General features: G+C 47.1%; 1 protein-coding gene across 3 annotated transcripts in view; it reads left to right on the top strand.

Annotated features, from left to right (window-relative positions):
• Positions 1 to 12,273, top strand: part of SART3 (spliceosome associated factor 3, U4/U6 recycling protein) — a 91,553-nt gene extending 79,280 nt beyond the window's left edge. The window contains exon 20 of one of the 3 annotated variants that reach the window (XM_082417414.1): positions 11,666 to 12,273. In XM_082417414.1, coding sequence (XP_082273540.1) covers positions 11,666 to 11,765 — 100 coding nt within the window. In that variant the 3' untranslated portion in view covers positions 11,766 to 12,273. Of the gene's footprint in view, positions 1 to 639; positions 677 to 11,185; positions 11,235 to 11,665 lie in introns of those variants that run through there. The other 2 variants (XM_082417415.1, XM_082417416.1) reach the window with 2 other exon arrangements.
• The last annotated feature ends 2,981 nt before the right edge of the window (positions 12,274 to 15,254 follow it).

The raw sequence follows: 15,254 nt of genomic DNA, 5'->3' as shown, positions 1-15,254 counted from the left end.
TCCTGGGAAGTGGGTGAAAGCACCGACTCTGCACTCAGCCTGCCTGCGTCTGAATCTCAGCTCACCCACTGAGCGGCTCTGTGACCTTGGGCTAGTTATGGAAGCACTTGGAGCCTCGGTTTTCCCATCTGTAAAATGGGGATGACAATGGTACGTCCCTTACAGCGCAGTCATGGGTATGTGACACGTTTAAAGCATTTTAGTACAGGGCCAGACCCTGGGAGACAGAAGGCTGTAAGTGTTGGCTGTTTTTCTCAGACTTATAATGGCATGCTATGACAGTCAGGTAAGAGCCACAAACCCAACTCAGAGAGAAGCATTCACAATGATGCTAGAAGTTTCAAAGAGACAATGGCTGCTGAGTCCCCACCCATCTCATTAGGAGAAGCCTTGACTGTACCAAATATGCCAGGACCAGACTCACTGGGGGCCCAAGCCAAGTGACAAACAACACCCCCTGGGGGGGTCGATGGAGGGGTGGGACCAGCGTCAGGGCCTGCTGGCTCGTTTGGTTAACTGACTCTTACTTGGGTGTTCGGTGCTGGGCACAGACGTTAGTTACCATGTGGAGCCCATGTGGGTCTCCCTTTCTTTCTCTTCCTCCCACCAACTCCCAGTCTTTCCTTCTTTTCTTCTCAGATCTTTATTGAGCACCTACTAAGTACTGGGTGCTTGGACAAAATAAGCCTGGTCCCCGGCCCAGCAGTGTTTATATGGTACTCTGGGAAGACAGACCATCAACAAATAAACATACAGGTAATTGCATGTGGTGAGAAGTTCTTTGAGAGAGCAACTCAGCTGATAAGATGGGGGTGACTGGGAGGGATTTTACATGAATCAGGGAGGGCCTCTTGGAGGAGGTGACATCTGAGTTGAGACCTGAAGGGGAGAAAGACCGGCTGTGCAGGCACCTGGGGGGCTGGGAATTCCAGGGAGAGAGTAGAACAAGTGCAAAAGCCCTGGGGTGGGGTGGAGAGCTGGGGGTTTCCAGCAAGAGTAAGAAGCACAGGGTGAGTGAGGGGAGTACTGCAGGAGAGAGGTCCAGAGTGTAGACAGATCACATCCTGCCCTGCAGACCAGGGTGAGAAATGAGGGTTTTATTTTAAGTGCAGCCAGAAGTCATTCGCTGGAGGCTCCAAGCCGGGGACAGACACATGATCCAATTTATACTTTAAACAGAGGACTCTGGCTGCTGTGTGTCACTGACTGGCCTGGGGAGGAGCGAGGGTGGAAGCTGGGAGAGAGGGAGGAGGTGGCTGCAGAATTCCCGGCGCCTTGGCCCCAGGTGGCCTCAGTCGAAAGGAAGAGCTGGATTCCCAATGTATCATGAAGGAACAGCCAACGAGACTTGCTGACAGGTTGATTGGATTGGGGTAAGGGTGACAGATTTGAACTTGTCTGTCTTCATTTAGACCCAATTCTATTTTAATATTAGCCTTTCTATCATGATTAATATTATCACGCCTCAGATTCCCGAGAGGGCGGGAGGAACGGACCGTAACGAAGACGCGAGGGAACTGATGTCAGAGGTCCGGGTTGTAGCCCTGCCTCTGCTATGACTTGTTAAGGGATATCGGCTGAACCACGACCCCTCCCCGCCTCGGCCCCCGTGTCTTCCCTGTGAAAGACGCAGGATCACAGTGTCGAGCAGAGCGAGGCTTCGAGGATAACTTGAGTTCAGGTACCGTGAACTTCTGGAGTGTGGAAAGCAGTGAGACAGACATGCGTGTGGTGAGACTGCAGCAAGAAGTCTGCATCTCTTTGCTGGCCGGCCCTTCTCTTCCCTCTTTTTTCTCACTGTGGTTCTGAGGACTCTTTTCTCCCCTGTCAGCTGGCACCAAAGTGGAGTGATAGGTGGATGCTTCCTGCCCATCCCCAGGCTCAAAGAATGTGTGAAGACACTGGGGAGAAGGAGAGGATATTCTGAGAGCCTTCCTGAGCGGAAGGGCCTGCGTGGAGGCCACTGGAAGGGAGGAGCGCTTCCACCATGATGACCAGGGAGAAGAGGGCCAGGGGCTGAGTGGTGAGCAGTCCTGGTAGGGGGGACTGACCTTCTGACCCATCCTTTGGGAATAATTTGCCATACAATTATTCTGGCAATTCTCCAGCCCCCTAAAGAGAGGGCAGGGAGCTTGGAAACCTTGTGGGGAGAGGGAGAGAATGGTAATCTTGTTCCCTAACTAGGGGCAACTGACCAGAGCCCCCAGGAAATTTCCCATGAGCTGGGGCATCGAGGGCCCCTCTGTCACTGTGAGACGTGTACACTTGGGACTCAGCAGTCCCACCTGGGGAACCTCTTTTTAGACATCCGTGAAATCATGATTATGTCCAAGGATGTTTAATGAATCTTCTCCTCATCTGGAGACATCCTAACTGCCCATCAGTCTAGACTTGTCCAATAAACCATATCACATCCACACTATGGAATACTATGCAGCTATGAAAAAGGATAAGGTCAATCTCTGTGTCACCCTGATGGAACATCCTTAATACATAATGAAGTGAAAAAAAGGCAAGTTGTAGAATCATGTGTATAGTATGATTCTTTTTTGTAAGTAAAACAGGCACAGAGAAGGGAACTCTACAATAATCTGTTAACGTTGGCAACTTCACAAGGGTGGGCTTGGAGAATGGAGTGGGGGAGATTATTGACTTTTTCTTTAAATTTCTAGCACATGACAATGAGCAGGTGTTACTTTCACAATTAAAAAATCAAATGTGTATTCTCGAAAGTTCAAGATGTTCTCAGATTCGTTAAAGCTCCAAGGAATTTTGAATGTGAACCCCGGTCCCTGGTAAGTATTTCGAAAAGATACTGGATGCAAGAATGAAAGATGAGTGAAATTTTTAGCTCAATATCTCCTTTCTCGGATGGTTTGTAAAAGTTTAATAAAACAGGAGCCTTGATGCAGTCAGTAATTAATGGATACCTCAACGTTGGAGGTTCGTATTGAACATAAAACAGTCCCACTGAGGCAGGAGATGGATGGGCCCCAGGGTGAGCAGCTGTGGACTGATACTCCAAGAAGAAGATAGGAGAGGAGGCTGAGCCCTGCCCAGATAAGAGGTAAGAGGCCACATATTCCTCATTCTTGAAGTCAAGGAGCCCTTCCTGACTAAAAAGCTCCTTGGAGGTCAAAGGGGAGTGATGTCAAGCTACCCATAGGCCTCTTCACTGGAATCCATCTTGGCGAAGAGATGCACATGTACACATGGGAGGATCCTGAGATAAACCAAATACGGACTCAGAACCAGGCAAATCAAAATGACTGGCCAAAGGAAACCCAGAAGAAATTCCCCGTGAAAGTGATTTAAACTACCCGAGGGCGTGACTCCCTCTCTGAGCCCACCCGTGTGCCCACACGTACTGTACTCTTTCGCCTCCTAATAAACACTTTACTTGTTTCACTACTTTCTGCCTTTGTGGGAATCCTTTTCTGCAAAAGCCGAAGGGCCAGGGCCTTGTCACTGACCCCTGGTCTAGTGGTTACTTTCACCACCTCGGCCTGACCTCAATCTCTGGCCGGGAACCGAAACCCTGCTTCAAGCCACTGCCGGCCGAGGCCACCCGAGATCATCACCACCCAACACGTTAATATCCCCCTGCTCCAGCTGGTCAGGTCAAGGCTGGCTGACAGCCTGGAGATAAGTGGTCATCGAGTGTCCTCCTGTGACCACTCTCCGTCCCCCCGGTTGTCAATTCCGCCGCTATAGTGAGGGAGCGATGGGTGAGCAAGTGCTTTGGGTGATGCTGTAACGTCCAGCTCTGGCAGCTGTGACGGGCGAGAGTGATGTTACTACCAGATGGAGCTGCTGCAACTTGGGCAGAGCTGTTTGCTACGGACAAACCCTCTTACAAATAAGTTTCCTTCTCCCTCAGCAAACAGGTTGTTCGTTAGTCTGTTCATTAGCTCTGACGTCACCTCCAGAATAACTGTTAGGTGTTGAGATGTGGGGGTAGGTGGAGGGGTGTTGAGATGTGGGGGTAGGTGGAGGGGTGTTGAGATGTGGGGGTAGGTGGAGGGGTGTTGAGATGTGGGGGTAGGTGGAGGGGTGTGGATGGATGGGGGTGCGTCCCTCTTCCCACCTCTTGTCTGGCCACCTCCTTCCCTCTGTCAGAGCCGAGGGCCCTCATTCGCCACAGGGATTCCACACTGGTCCAGACTTCGCCCATCACCTGCCCTACCTGTCTGTCTCTCCCCAAGCCAGGGAGGACACGCTCCCCCAAAACAACAGTTCATTTTTGGACTCCCTTGTCCATGTTTCCATTTCACAGGTGATGAGAAATCAGTATGCTATTCGTCCTAAGTATTCTAACAGGAGCCTCCGGGAACACAATGTTGAATCAAATGAGTGACTCGAATGGAGAAATTTCAGGGATTCTGATAAAACAAGGGATAGAAGAACTTAGGGCTAGGTAGCAAGTACGGGTTGTTAAATAATATTCCCCCCCCCATATATAAAAGGTTGTGTGTGCTCAATGCATAACACTTGGAAAACACAGAAGGGCAAAAAGAAAATTAAATACAAAATTCCTCTAGAATTTCTCCAATCAAAAATTACACTAGCAACACACACACACATACACACATACACACTACGTATATATTTACCGAAAATACTGGACTTTGCATATTCTTCTGTTCTTTTCATGTGGGCATTTGCCCACAACTATATTCTTTCAAACTATTTTTTTTCCAAATGGAAATACTTTAAACAACACAAAATGTAAAAAAATAAAGATCTGCTATTACCTCAATCCTCCGGGTAACCATTATCACTTAAAAAAAATCTTCTTTAGGCTTTATTCTATGCACATGTGCACTAGAGTGTGATACTTATAGAGTTTTGGCTTCCTTTTGCTGCCCTCACTTCCTCAGCACCTATAGGAATGTCTGGCATGTAGTAGGTGCTCAGTAAATATTGCTGAATTAATGAAAAATATAAATGCATATTTAATAGTGTTCCTGGAGTAGAATCAACTCGCACGTTTCTAAAAATCAAAGCTTGGAAAACCTTCACTTAATACATTATATGCATTTCCTGCTTTCCAGGAAGGAGCCTGGAGTTTACCTTTGAGAAAGACCACCTCTTGATTCTGGGTGTGAGCAGTTGGTGAGCAGAAAAGAAAAATACCTGTCTGTCGTCCTTGGGGAGGTGCTAAAAGCCCAAATGTTGAAGCTGCAGACGGAACTGTTAACTATTTTAAAGAGGATTCAAAGCCAGCTGTGTGTGTTAGCAGACTGTACCCTGGCAGGCTGGGTACATTCTCCAAACTTGAGAGTTGGGCTGCTCCAGTGTGCTTGTTTGCTCTTGATAGATGGGGTGTGTTTTCTTATCCAGACATTTGCTCCCCAAGAGCTGGGGATTGAGGGCCAGAGGACTGAAGTATGCATCTAACTCACTCAGGAGGCTTTAAAAAAGGTAGATTCCCAGGCTTACTCTGTGCAATAGCTATCTACTGCTGCATAACAAATTACCCCCAAACCTAATGGCTTAAAACAACAACAATGAATTTTTGCCTCACATAGTTTTTGAGGGTCAGGAATTAGGGAGTGTCTTAGCTGGTTGGTTCTGGCTTGGGCTCTCACATGAGGTTGCAGTCAAGGTGTGGGTCAGAGCTTGGCTAGGGCTGGAGGATGCATTTCCAAGGTGTCTCTCCATGGCTGTCAAGTCTCTGCTGGCTCTTGGCAGAACTCAGTTTCTCAGCATGTGGAAGCCTCCACAAGGCTGCTTGAGAATCCTTGTGATGTGGCAGCTGACTTCCCCCCAGAACAATTGATCCAAGAGACAGCAAGGCAGAAGATGCAATGTCTTTTATGACCTCACCTCAGAAGTCACTCCATTACTTCCACAATAGCCTACTGGTTACACAGATGTTATGGACTGAATGATTGCATCCCCCCAAATTCATATATTGAAACCCTAATCCCCAGTGTGATGGTATTAGGAGGTGGGGCCTTTGGGAGGTGATTAGGACATGAGGGTGTAGCCCTCATGAATGGGATTAGTGCCCTTATAAAAGGGACCCCAGAGGGTTCCCTTGCTCCTTTCTGCCAGATGAGAACACAGCAAAAAGACAGCGGTCTGTGATCCAGGAAGTGAGACCTGACACCTTGATCTTGGACTTCCCAGCCTCTGGAACTGTGAGAAACAAGTGTTTGCTGTTTATATCACCCAGTCTATGGTATTTTTGTTATAGCAGCCTGATCTAAGATAAAAGGTCAGGCCTATTCAAGGTGGAAGGGGGCTACACACAAGGATGTGAATACCAGGAATTCACTGGGAGGCAGGAATCACAGGGGACCATCTTGGAGGCTGGATGTCACAGCCTAAGAGAGCATGATTTCACAGGTGTGTGGGGTAGAGCTCAGGGGTCACCTTTTTCAAAGTGCCCAGGTGACTCTTGCATTAGCCCAACACAGAACTACTGCCTCAGTGATCAGTTCCCCATCTGGGCTGCTGTAAACAGGCTCCTGAAGTTTGCTTTCCCTGGGCTGTGGGACCTAGGTTTGGTTCCTTTGGTTTATATATGCAGTAGAAGAGTCTGGACAAGCCTGAAAATGACCCCTGGGCCCGTAAATGGACTTTGTAAGAAAAGAGAGTGGGCAGATCTGCTCAGCGGTTTAAGGACCCCCACTTTGGAGTCAGACAGGCTGAGAATTTGAGTGTTACTAGACCCATCTGAACCTCAGTTTTTCCATCTGTAAAATGAAAGTTATTATTACAACTAGGGTGTATGAATTTGAGTTTAAAAAAGAGTAAAATCCCAAACGATCATTTTGGGGATCATAGATCCCCGTGGGAATCAGATGATAGCTGGGGATCCTGCAGGGGCATCAGTTGTGCATGCCTGCCTGGCATACATTTCCCCTCTTCTGGTAACATCACTCTGATTTATCATGGGGAGCCATCTCTGCTCTGAATTATTGGGGTCTGGATTAGCCCCATTCCAGGTTCTTGGATAGGCAATGGCAGGCCAGGCCAATCGGAGCACTTATTGCATCCCCCAGCACAATGACTGGTTCAGGTAAGGCCTGTGACCGCAGAGCTGGTCCAATCAGAGTGAATTCCAGGACTTCTAAGAGAGTTACTGACACAGAGGCATTCTTTTTCTTCTTGGGTCCCTAGCTGGTGGGATTGTAAGCAAGGAGCTTCTGTCAGTCATTTGGTTATGCTGGGGTAAACACCTCCCTAAGGTCACAAATAGAAAAGAACCACGTCTTGATGCTGTCTTGTAAGTACCTGGATCAAGCCACACTTGAACTTCCAAGTTATACCAGACAGTAAATTCCCCTTTAAGCTTAATCACTTTGAGTTGGTTTTCTGACACTTGCAGTCTTGCATAATGTAGCAACTGAGGTGAAACCACTTTGAAATGCTAGAAATCCCCAATGGATGCAAATTATCTGTATTAAATTTTCATGCATTTGATACCTTTGACGGGGAAAAGGCAAGGTGGTATTTTCCTGGATCACTCTCCCATCCCCTTGGGAAAACAAATTATTTTCTTTGTTTGGAGAAGCCAGGATCTGGCCACTCTCAGAGAAATAATACAACTCTGTTTCTCAAAGTGGGGTCGTGTCTTTAGAATGGCATATGTATCCACTCCGTTGAGCCTAACAGGTATTGAGCACTTACTGTATACCAGACACTCCCCTCTACAGAAATTAACTTGTTTCCAATTCTTAGAAAAAAAACAACCAAATCCTGAATGAATAGAATTTATAGTTTTGGCTTTTTCTTCCATCATTTTCCTGCTAGATCACTGGCTCTTGCTACTAGCTTGTATTAGAATTTGGTATGAGACGATAGTGGATTTAGCACAAAATTTTATGAGGCAGGATAATTCATTGAGGTATTAATTTGTTTTGTTTTGCTACAGGAAAAGAATCATGAGAGTAATTTGTAAATTCTCCTCTGTGCCGGAAACTGTTAGGAAAGGGGGAAAGAGAATGGGCACTAGGTAGGCAGACATGCAATTTCCGCTACTACAGATGCTCAGTAGAGGTTCGTTTCCTTCTCTCTCTCCTCTTCTGTCTTGTTAGACATTCTGTCTTGTGTCTTCTGTGTTGTGACAAGGTGGAAGAGCGGTCGTCTGCAGGCAGAACTGTCCCAGAGAGAGTCAAAACCTACTCCATAGCCAGTGACCTACATACAAAGTCTGTGAATCCACATCAGGCAGAGGAACTGGGCTGATGAGAGCTTTCAGGGATGCTGTAGGAGAGTGCGGGGCTCTGATGCCGTTGCCTGTCACAGACCGTCACCACTTATAGGTCAAGGATGGGCAGCTCAGATGATGCTGGCAGCCCATTCCAAGAAGGCAATCGTTATCTCAGGGAGGAAACTCGGTCCATTCTGTTTGTCCTTCGGCTGGCAGCTCTTGGCTGAGGTCTCAAAAAGGGAGAGAAGGAGATGACTCTGAGGTGTGGGGAAAAGGCAGAAGCAGTGAGAGTGGGAGGGAGGTTCCTCAACACCAGAAAGGTGTTGGTTGGAGCTCTGTAGGTACCGTGATCCTACACGGGATCCTGGGGAGATGGCTGGAGCCCCACTGGGGGTCAGGATGGGGAGGTGTGGAATGGCCGCAGTACACTGAAGGAAGATGGACCCTGGATATTGGGGCTCTCGGTTCCTACAGCCAAGCTTAATTGATTCTGTAAGAGTTGGATGATAGCCCATCAGGGACACGTAGGGGACTGAAGACCAGAGGCCCATCCTTTGTTTCCTGAGCCCTGTGTTAAGCCTCTCAGATTCCAATGTGACCTTTTGAGGTGGAAGAACCACCCCAAAATATGGAGATTGAATTTCTTACCAACTCCACAGGATGGGGCTCAGAGTGGATTAAAAACATGAGCATAACATTCATTGTATATTTGATTTTTCAGGCTGGGTCTTGTAAACATAGCTATCATTTACTGAATATTTACTAGTGCCAGGCACCGTACTGAATAGTTTAATTTACGGTATTGTCTTTACCCCTCAAAGCAACCCCAGGGTATTCGACATTATTGCATTTTATCAGTGAGGAAACTGAGTCTCAGAGAGGCTAGGTTGCTTGCTGTAGCAAATGTTGCTGGTGCCACTCTACATACCCTGACATGGTCTTACCATGTCAGGGTTCGTGGACTGGTCTTCCAACCCCAGCATGGGCAGCTCTTTGCCTGAAGGCTCTCACTGAACCACCAGCGTCCCCAGGCACAGCAGGCCACAAGTGCCAGGGAGTTAATGCCCCCAGGGGGCAGCCCTCGAATAATGACCTATAGGAGTTGCCATCTTGCTCCTTGGATGAGCTACCTTGGTGACTTCCTTGATACACACCCTGTGTTGGCTCCTTTTCTTCCCCAACCCCCTGCTGGCGCTTCACGAGGTCATCTCCCAAATCAGCTACTTGCACTTGAACCCTTGTCTCAGAGTAAGTTGCTGTGGGATCCCAGATAAAGACACTTGCCCATGATAGGTAGACTGAGGAGCTGGGATTTGAACCCTGTTCTGCCTCCCTCTCTGATGCCTGTGCACTTAGCTGCAGCTCTAAGCTTTCTTCTAAGCTTGATATACCAGCATTTCGGGCGTCTGCAAGGATGCCATGAAGTTCAAGTTCTCTGCCACTTGACAAGCTTGAAGGCAGTGATCTTACTGGACGTGTGCATGTAAGGCGAGCAATGACTATGCAGACACCCCGTCTTCTTTGCAGTAGAAATGGCAAGGGAGAGCAGCTTCCACAGGTCCAGCCCAGTGTGGAGTTCTTCCACTCTTTGCGGGGAAGGAGGAGGGAGGATTCTGTTGCTCTAAGGAAGCGCCTGGGTGCTGATGCTGATTCTAGTTAGCATGCTAGCGTGCCGCCCGAGTACGTCTCCTGCAGGCCGGCCATCTCTCAGCTGGGCGATAAAGTAATTTAACTAGGGCTGTCTTCCAGGCTAGAGCTCCTGGAGATTGCTCCTCATTTATCATAGAGGAAAAACCGGAATCCGCAGCCCCTGGGCTGCCAGCACCATCGAGGCTGCTCACCGTTGACCTTTGACTGGTGAAGTTCCGCGATGGGTAATGGAGTTGGAGCCCTTACGCTCCAGCGGCCGTGAAAGCGCTTCACAACCCAGTCCTCTGCCTGATGTGAATTCGCAGGCTTCTGTGTTTAGTCGTTGGCAATGGGGTGAGAGTTGATGGACCCTGGGAGGACTCTCCCGCCTACAGATGCTTGCTCTGCTGGTTTGTCATGATGTCTCTCAACAGAGGAGGGATTGGGGGGGAATAAAAAGAATATTATTTTGAGTACTATTGCGAAGGAAATTGTGTTTGCTTATATGCAGGGGCCTGCAATTTTTTTTTTTTTTGTAAGGGGCCTGATAGTAAATATTTTAGGCTTTGCAGGCGATTGCAAATATTTTAGGCTCTGTGGCAATTGCTCAATCCTGCTATTGTAACACAAAAGCAGTCAGACAATATGTAGATCAATGATTGTGGGTGTGTTCCAATAAAATTTCATTTACAAAAACAGGCAGTGGGCTGGATTTAGCAGGCCAGCTGACCTTGGCCTACAACATCCCTTTTCTCTTACCCTCTTTCCTACAGGGCCTGATTTTTGTTCTACCTCCCTTGTGTTCCTGAGAGACTGACTCCACCTCCAACCATCGGGGGTGGATTTTGATTAGCTTAAGCTGATTGGCCCATTTCATTTTCCTGGACACTGGTTGATTCAGGGGTGGGCATGTGACCTCAGTCAGTCCCATCAAAGTGAATGTCAGGACTCTTGCTTGTAATGTTGGGAGGAAGACATTCTTCCTTTGTGGATTGTGTGGGTTTCAAACATGAGGGCTGGAACTGCTACAACTATTTTGCTTTTATGAGGAAAGCCTTTTGTGGATGACGTCAACGAAGGACTAAGAGAATTAGAAATGAAGAGTGGGCCTTGAGACTTTCCAATTATATATTATTTTGATAAGATGCCAGTTTGAGATGAGTTTTAGGTATCTGCAGCAGTAAGGATCTTAACAGGCTTTCATGTGGCTAACCATTGTACTTTACAGATACCACCTAATATAATAGTTGTCTATGCAGAAGGCCTTCTAATCCCTATTTAGCAGATGTTGAAACTAAGACATAAACAGATTAAGTGGCTTGTCTAGGGTCATGCAGTATAGACACCATCATGCATGACCATCTGGGACTCCTTTTCTATTCCTTTATTTAGCACCAGACCCTGCCTCTCTGACAACTGTGATTGATGGCTCTTGAGAGGGGCATGTGATACAAGCTCAGCCCATCAGAATCCTTCCCTGGGAATTTTTCTCTCTGGAGCTGGAGGAAAAGAGCCCTTTCTTCTCTGGTTGTGCAACTCTCCTTTCTAGAAACTTCTTTCTCATCCATTTCCACAAGATTGCGGAGGGAGCAACCATGTTATGACATGACTCTATCTCTGATCCTAGTTGATGAAACTTGATGAAAGCTTGACCCAAGAAGGACTAGTCAGTGCTGTGGTTGTTTAAATATATATCTACAAGTTCTTTGACATCCCTTATTTCAAAAGGTGAACTATTTCCCTTCCCATGAATGTGGGCTGGACTTAGTGCCTTACCGTTAATGAATAGAATGATGGTATGTGACTTCTGAGACTGATCATAAAAAGGATAGTTTCTGCTTGATGTTCTCTGTCTTGGATCACTCACTTCAGGAGAAGCCAACAGCCACGTTGTGAGGACACCCAAGCAGCCCGCAGAGAGGCCCATGTGGTGAGGAGCTGCAACAACCAGCATGAACTTGCCAGCCATTAGAGTGAACTGTTTTGGAAATGGATTCTCCAGCCCCAGTCAAGCTTGGAGATGATTTCTGGCATATGAGAAACCCTGAGCCGTCACCACCCAGCTAAGCTGCCCCTGGATCCCTGACCCACAGAAACTATGTGAGATAATAAATGTTGTTGTTGTATCAAGCCACTCAGTTAGGGGATAACTTGTTACGCAGCAGTAGATAACTGATATAAGACCCTTCACTGAGACTTCTGGGCTTGGGATTGAGAGTCAGGCCAAGTGGATTTGGAATCTGTTGGCAGCCATATTTACCACCATAAAGATCAGTGTTTGAAGAAGCCAATTATCAGAGCAAGAGAGTGAGATGAGAGAGACTGAGAAACGGAAGAGAATGAGCAGAGAGATGAGCCCTGGTCCACGTGTGTTGTTTCTTCTTACCTAGCATCCCTTCCACCTCTTTTAGGGATAACACCCTGATTTGCCTTGGCAAGAAACACCTGTTTCCCACTCTTAGTTCATGTGGGCTGGGTAGAACTGATTCCACACTCTGTTTGCAGGGTGAGAGTCTAACTTATATAGTTTTTGTACCTATATGAAGGAGTTTCTGAAGCCACAGTTATATGAGACAATAAGCACCCCCCCTGCCCCCCACCACCACACCACTTTTTTTGGCTAAAGCTGGTCACTTGGGTTTCACTTACAAGTGAAAGAGACTCTACTGAAACAGAAGCAGAGATGAGCAACAGACAGAGATAAAGACATTTATCCAGGTACCAGTTCCTGGATTTCGCTGTTCCTGAAACCCACCCAAGTCCTGCCTTTCATAACAACAGCAGGGGCAGTGGCAACAACGAACATTTACTGAAGGCTTATAATAAAATCCACCTTTTGCTAACTTAGTTCTTTCACTTGCAACCAAGAACGTCTTAAAGGCTACACGAGCCAACGCAAAAACATCTGGAAGGAGCGAGAATGTGCACTTAATTTAAAGGGAAACGAAATTTAAATAAAGATTTACAAGACACAAGTGGGAAATCGTGCCAGACTGTAACTGCATCATTTGTAAATTCTGCCTAGACCTTCTCTGTGTCTGGGGCTCCTTGTGGTGAATAGCACAGCCCCACAGGGAGGCTCTAATGGATCACAGGCCAGGGAGATGCAGGCTTGGGGAGTGGGCAGAGAAGACAAGGCAAGGCACATGTCTGAAAGCCTTTCAAATATTTAAAACTGGGACCTAAATCTACCTTCTTATTACGGGAGGTGGCATTGGAAGGGAAAAGTTTTTCAATTGATAAACCATTTTCCTTCCTCATTTCTATGTTTTTTCTGCTTAGATGTTTTTTTCCTTTTTGTATAGGATGCAAAATACAAGTCCTCCCTCCCACCTCTCCAGATGTATCCAATTTTTAGAAATATTTTCATATTTATTTAGATTTAAACAGACTTTCCTTTTCAGAGGAGTTTTAGGCTCACAGCAAAACTGAGAGAAAAGTACAGAGACTTTCCGTACACTCCTTGCCTCCACACAGGTACAGCTGCCTCTGCCACTGAAACCGAGCCAGACCCTGGGGGGCTCCTGGGTCCAGGAGCCTTTCTATGCAGCCTCCATGACCTTCCCTGAGTTCCAAAGGGCAGGTTCAAACAGCTGCTAAGCAGGGAAGGGAGGGGATGCAGAGGCAAGGGGGGAGCAGACAAGAAACAATAGTGCCGCCTTGGGGCAGGGTTCTGGTTCCGCCTCAAAGGATACACATGACAACATCTTTGAGCTCCTTACAGAACTAAAACCCAACAAATGGAAGAGGTAGCATTCTTCTCCTCCAGAGAAGACCAGCTGAGGCCAGATTAAAGGAACCAGAGAAGCTCATCAAGAGATTACCTGAGACCAGATTAAAGGAGTGCAGGCCCTTCACACACCCTATTCTTATCAGCAACCCCACCCTTGAACTATTGCTATAGAACTTGTCACCAAATCCTCCTGCGTTGGGACACAGTTTTCAAGGGCAGGAGCTGGCTGTATCCCCCTCTGCCTGGCAAAGCAATAAAGCTATTCTTTTCTACTTCACCCAAAACTCTGTCTCCGAGATTTGATTCGGCACCAGAGCACAGAGGCCGAGTTTTCGGCATCACCATCAACACCCCCTACCAGAGGGGGACGGCTGTTACAACGGGTGGACCTGCACTGACACATCATCACCCAAAGTCCACAGTTTACATTCGGGTTCACTCCTGGTGTTTGGACAAATGTATAAGCACACGTATCCAACACTGTAGTGTCATACAAAATAGGTTCACTTCCCTAAAAATTCTCTGTGCTCCTGTTACCGAATTGAGTCATATGGCCCCTGCTTGGGCTCTCTGCCTAGGTGGGGGAGGGTTCTTTTTCCATCAGGGTCTGAGTAGGTGAATAAGGAAACGGAAGCTGAGATTGACATAGCACAAGCTTTATTCAGTGGTCAAAGAATGGAGAACCAGGAACTAAGTTCACAGATCAACTTCTTGCCCACCTGGGGAGAGGGATGTAATTTTAAAGAGTAAAGACAAAACGAGGAGTGAGGCTAGTGATGGGGAGGTGCAGGCATTAGTCTACCGGGGAAGGGGCGGGGCTTTTTCGAGGGAGTGGGGTGCCACCTCCTTTTTATCCTTTTTTGGTCCTTAATGTCCAGTCCTGGATGCCGGTAGGTGTGTCACTTAATATGCTAATGTAGTAAAATCAGCATATAATGCGACTCGGGGTCTGTTGGAGGTCAGATTGGAGGCCAACTTGGTCCCAGCTGGTTCTGTCTGGATTTCTTTGTTGGGAGATTTCTTTCTCATCTCTGGGCCCTTGAACTTAAAGATTTATGCTAACTCCTGCTAAAGGGGGGGCGCTGGCAGGCTGTGAACAGGGACACTCCTGCTAAAGGCGGAGGCTGATGGGTTTTGAGCAAAGACATGGAGCAGCTCTGGCAACACACCTGCCTGTCCCTGCTTGGTATCTACTTAATAGCTTGGAGCACACCCTTGCAGGTTTTTCTATGCACTTATATACCTGAGTATGGGCATGTGCCTCTATGTAGTCTTGCATTTCTTTTCTTGTTAATACTACTTATTATAATTTACTTACAGATCTATGACTTGCTTTTGGTCACTTATCAATAGGTCTTGTGAGCACAAGGAGATCTGGCTCATTTTCTAAGGAGATATTTAATATTCCAATAGAATATGACCCATTTTCCCATTGATGGACATTTAATTGCTTCCAGCTTTTTTTGTGAGCGTTTGTTTCATGCGCACTCTTGTCCGTACATATTTGTGCACATGTGTTTCTGTAGAAAGGACACATTCTAGAAGTAGAGTTGGGAGGGTATAAGGTTATGCAGGCTTTGAATTTTGATGGGAGTTGCTGTTGCATTGGAAAGGCTGTACAGGTTTCACCATGGTGAGTTCCACTCCTGGTACCCTCTGCCCTCTCCACGGAGGGCAGTTTCCACCACTTTGTTTTTGTTGATCTGATTGGCAAAAAGGATATACTTC

Source organism: Balaenoptera physalus, assembly GCF_965194825.1.
Source record: "Balaenoptera physalus genome assembly, chromosome: 12".
NCBI lineage: Eukaryota > Metazoa > Chordata > Mammalia > Artiodactyla > Balaenopteridae > Balaenoptera > Balaenoptera physalus.
The sequence above is the reverse complement of the archived record's forward strand: the minus strand, read 5'-3'. Positions and strand labels throughout refer to the sequence as shown.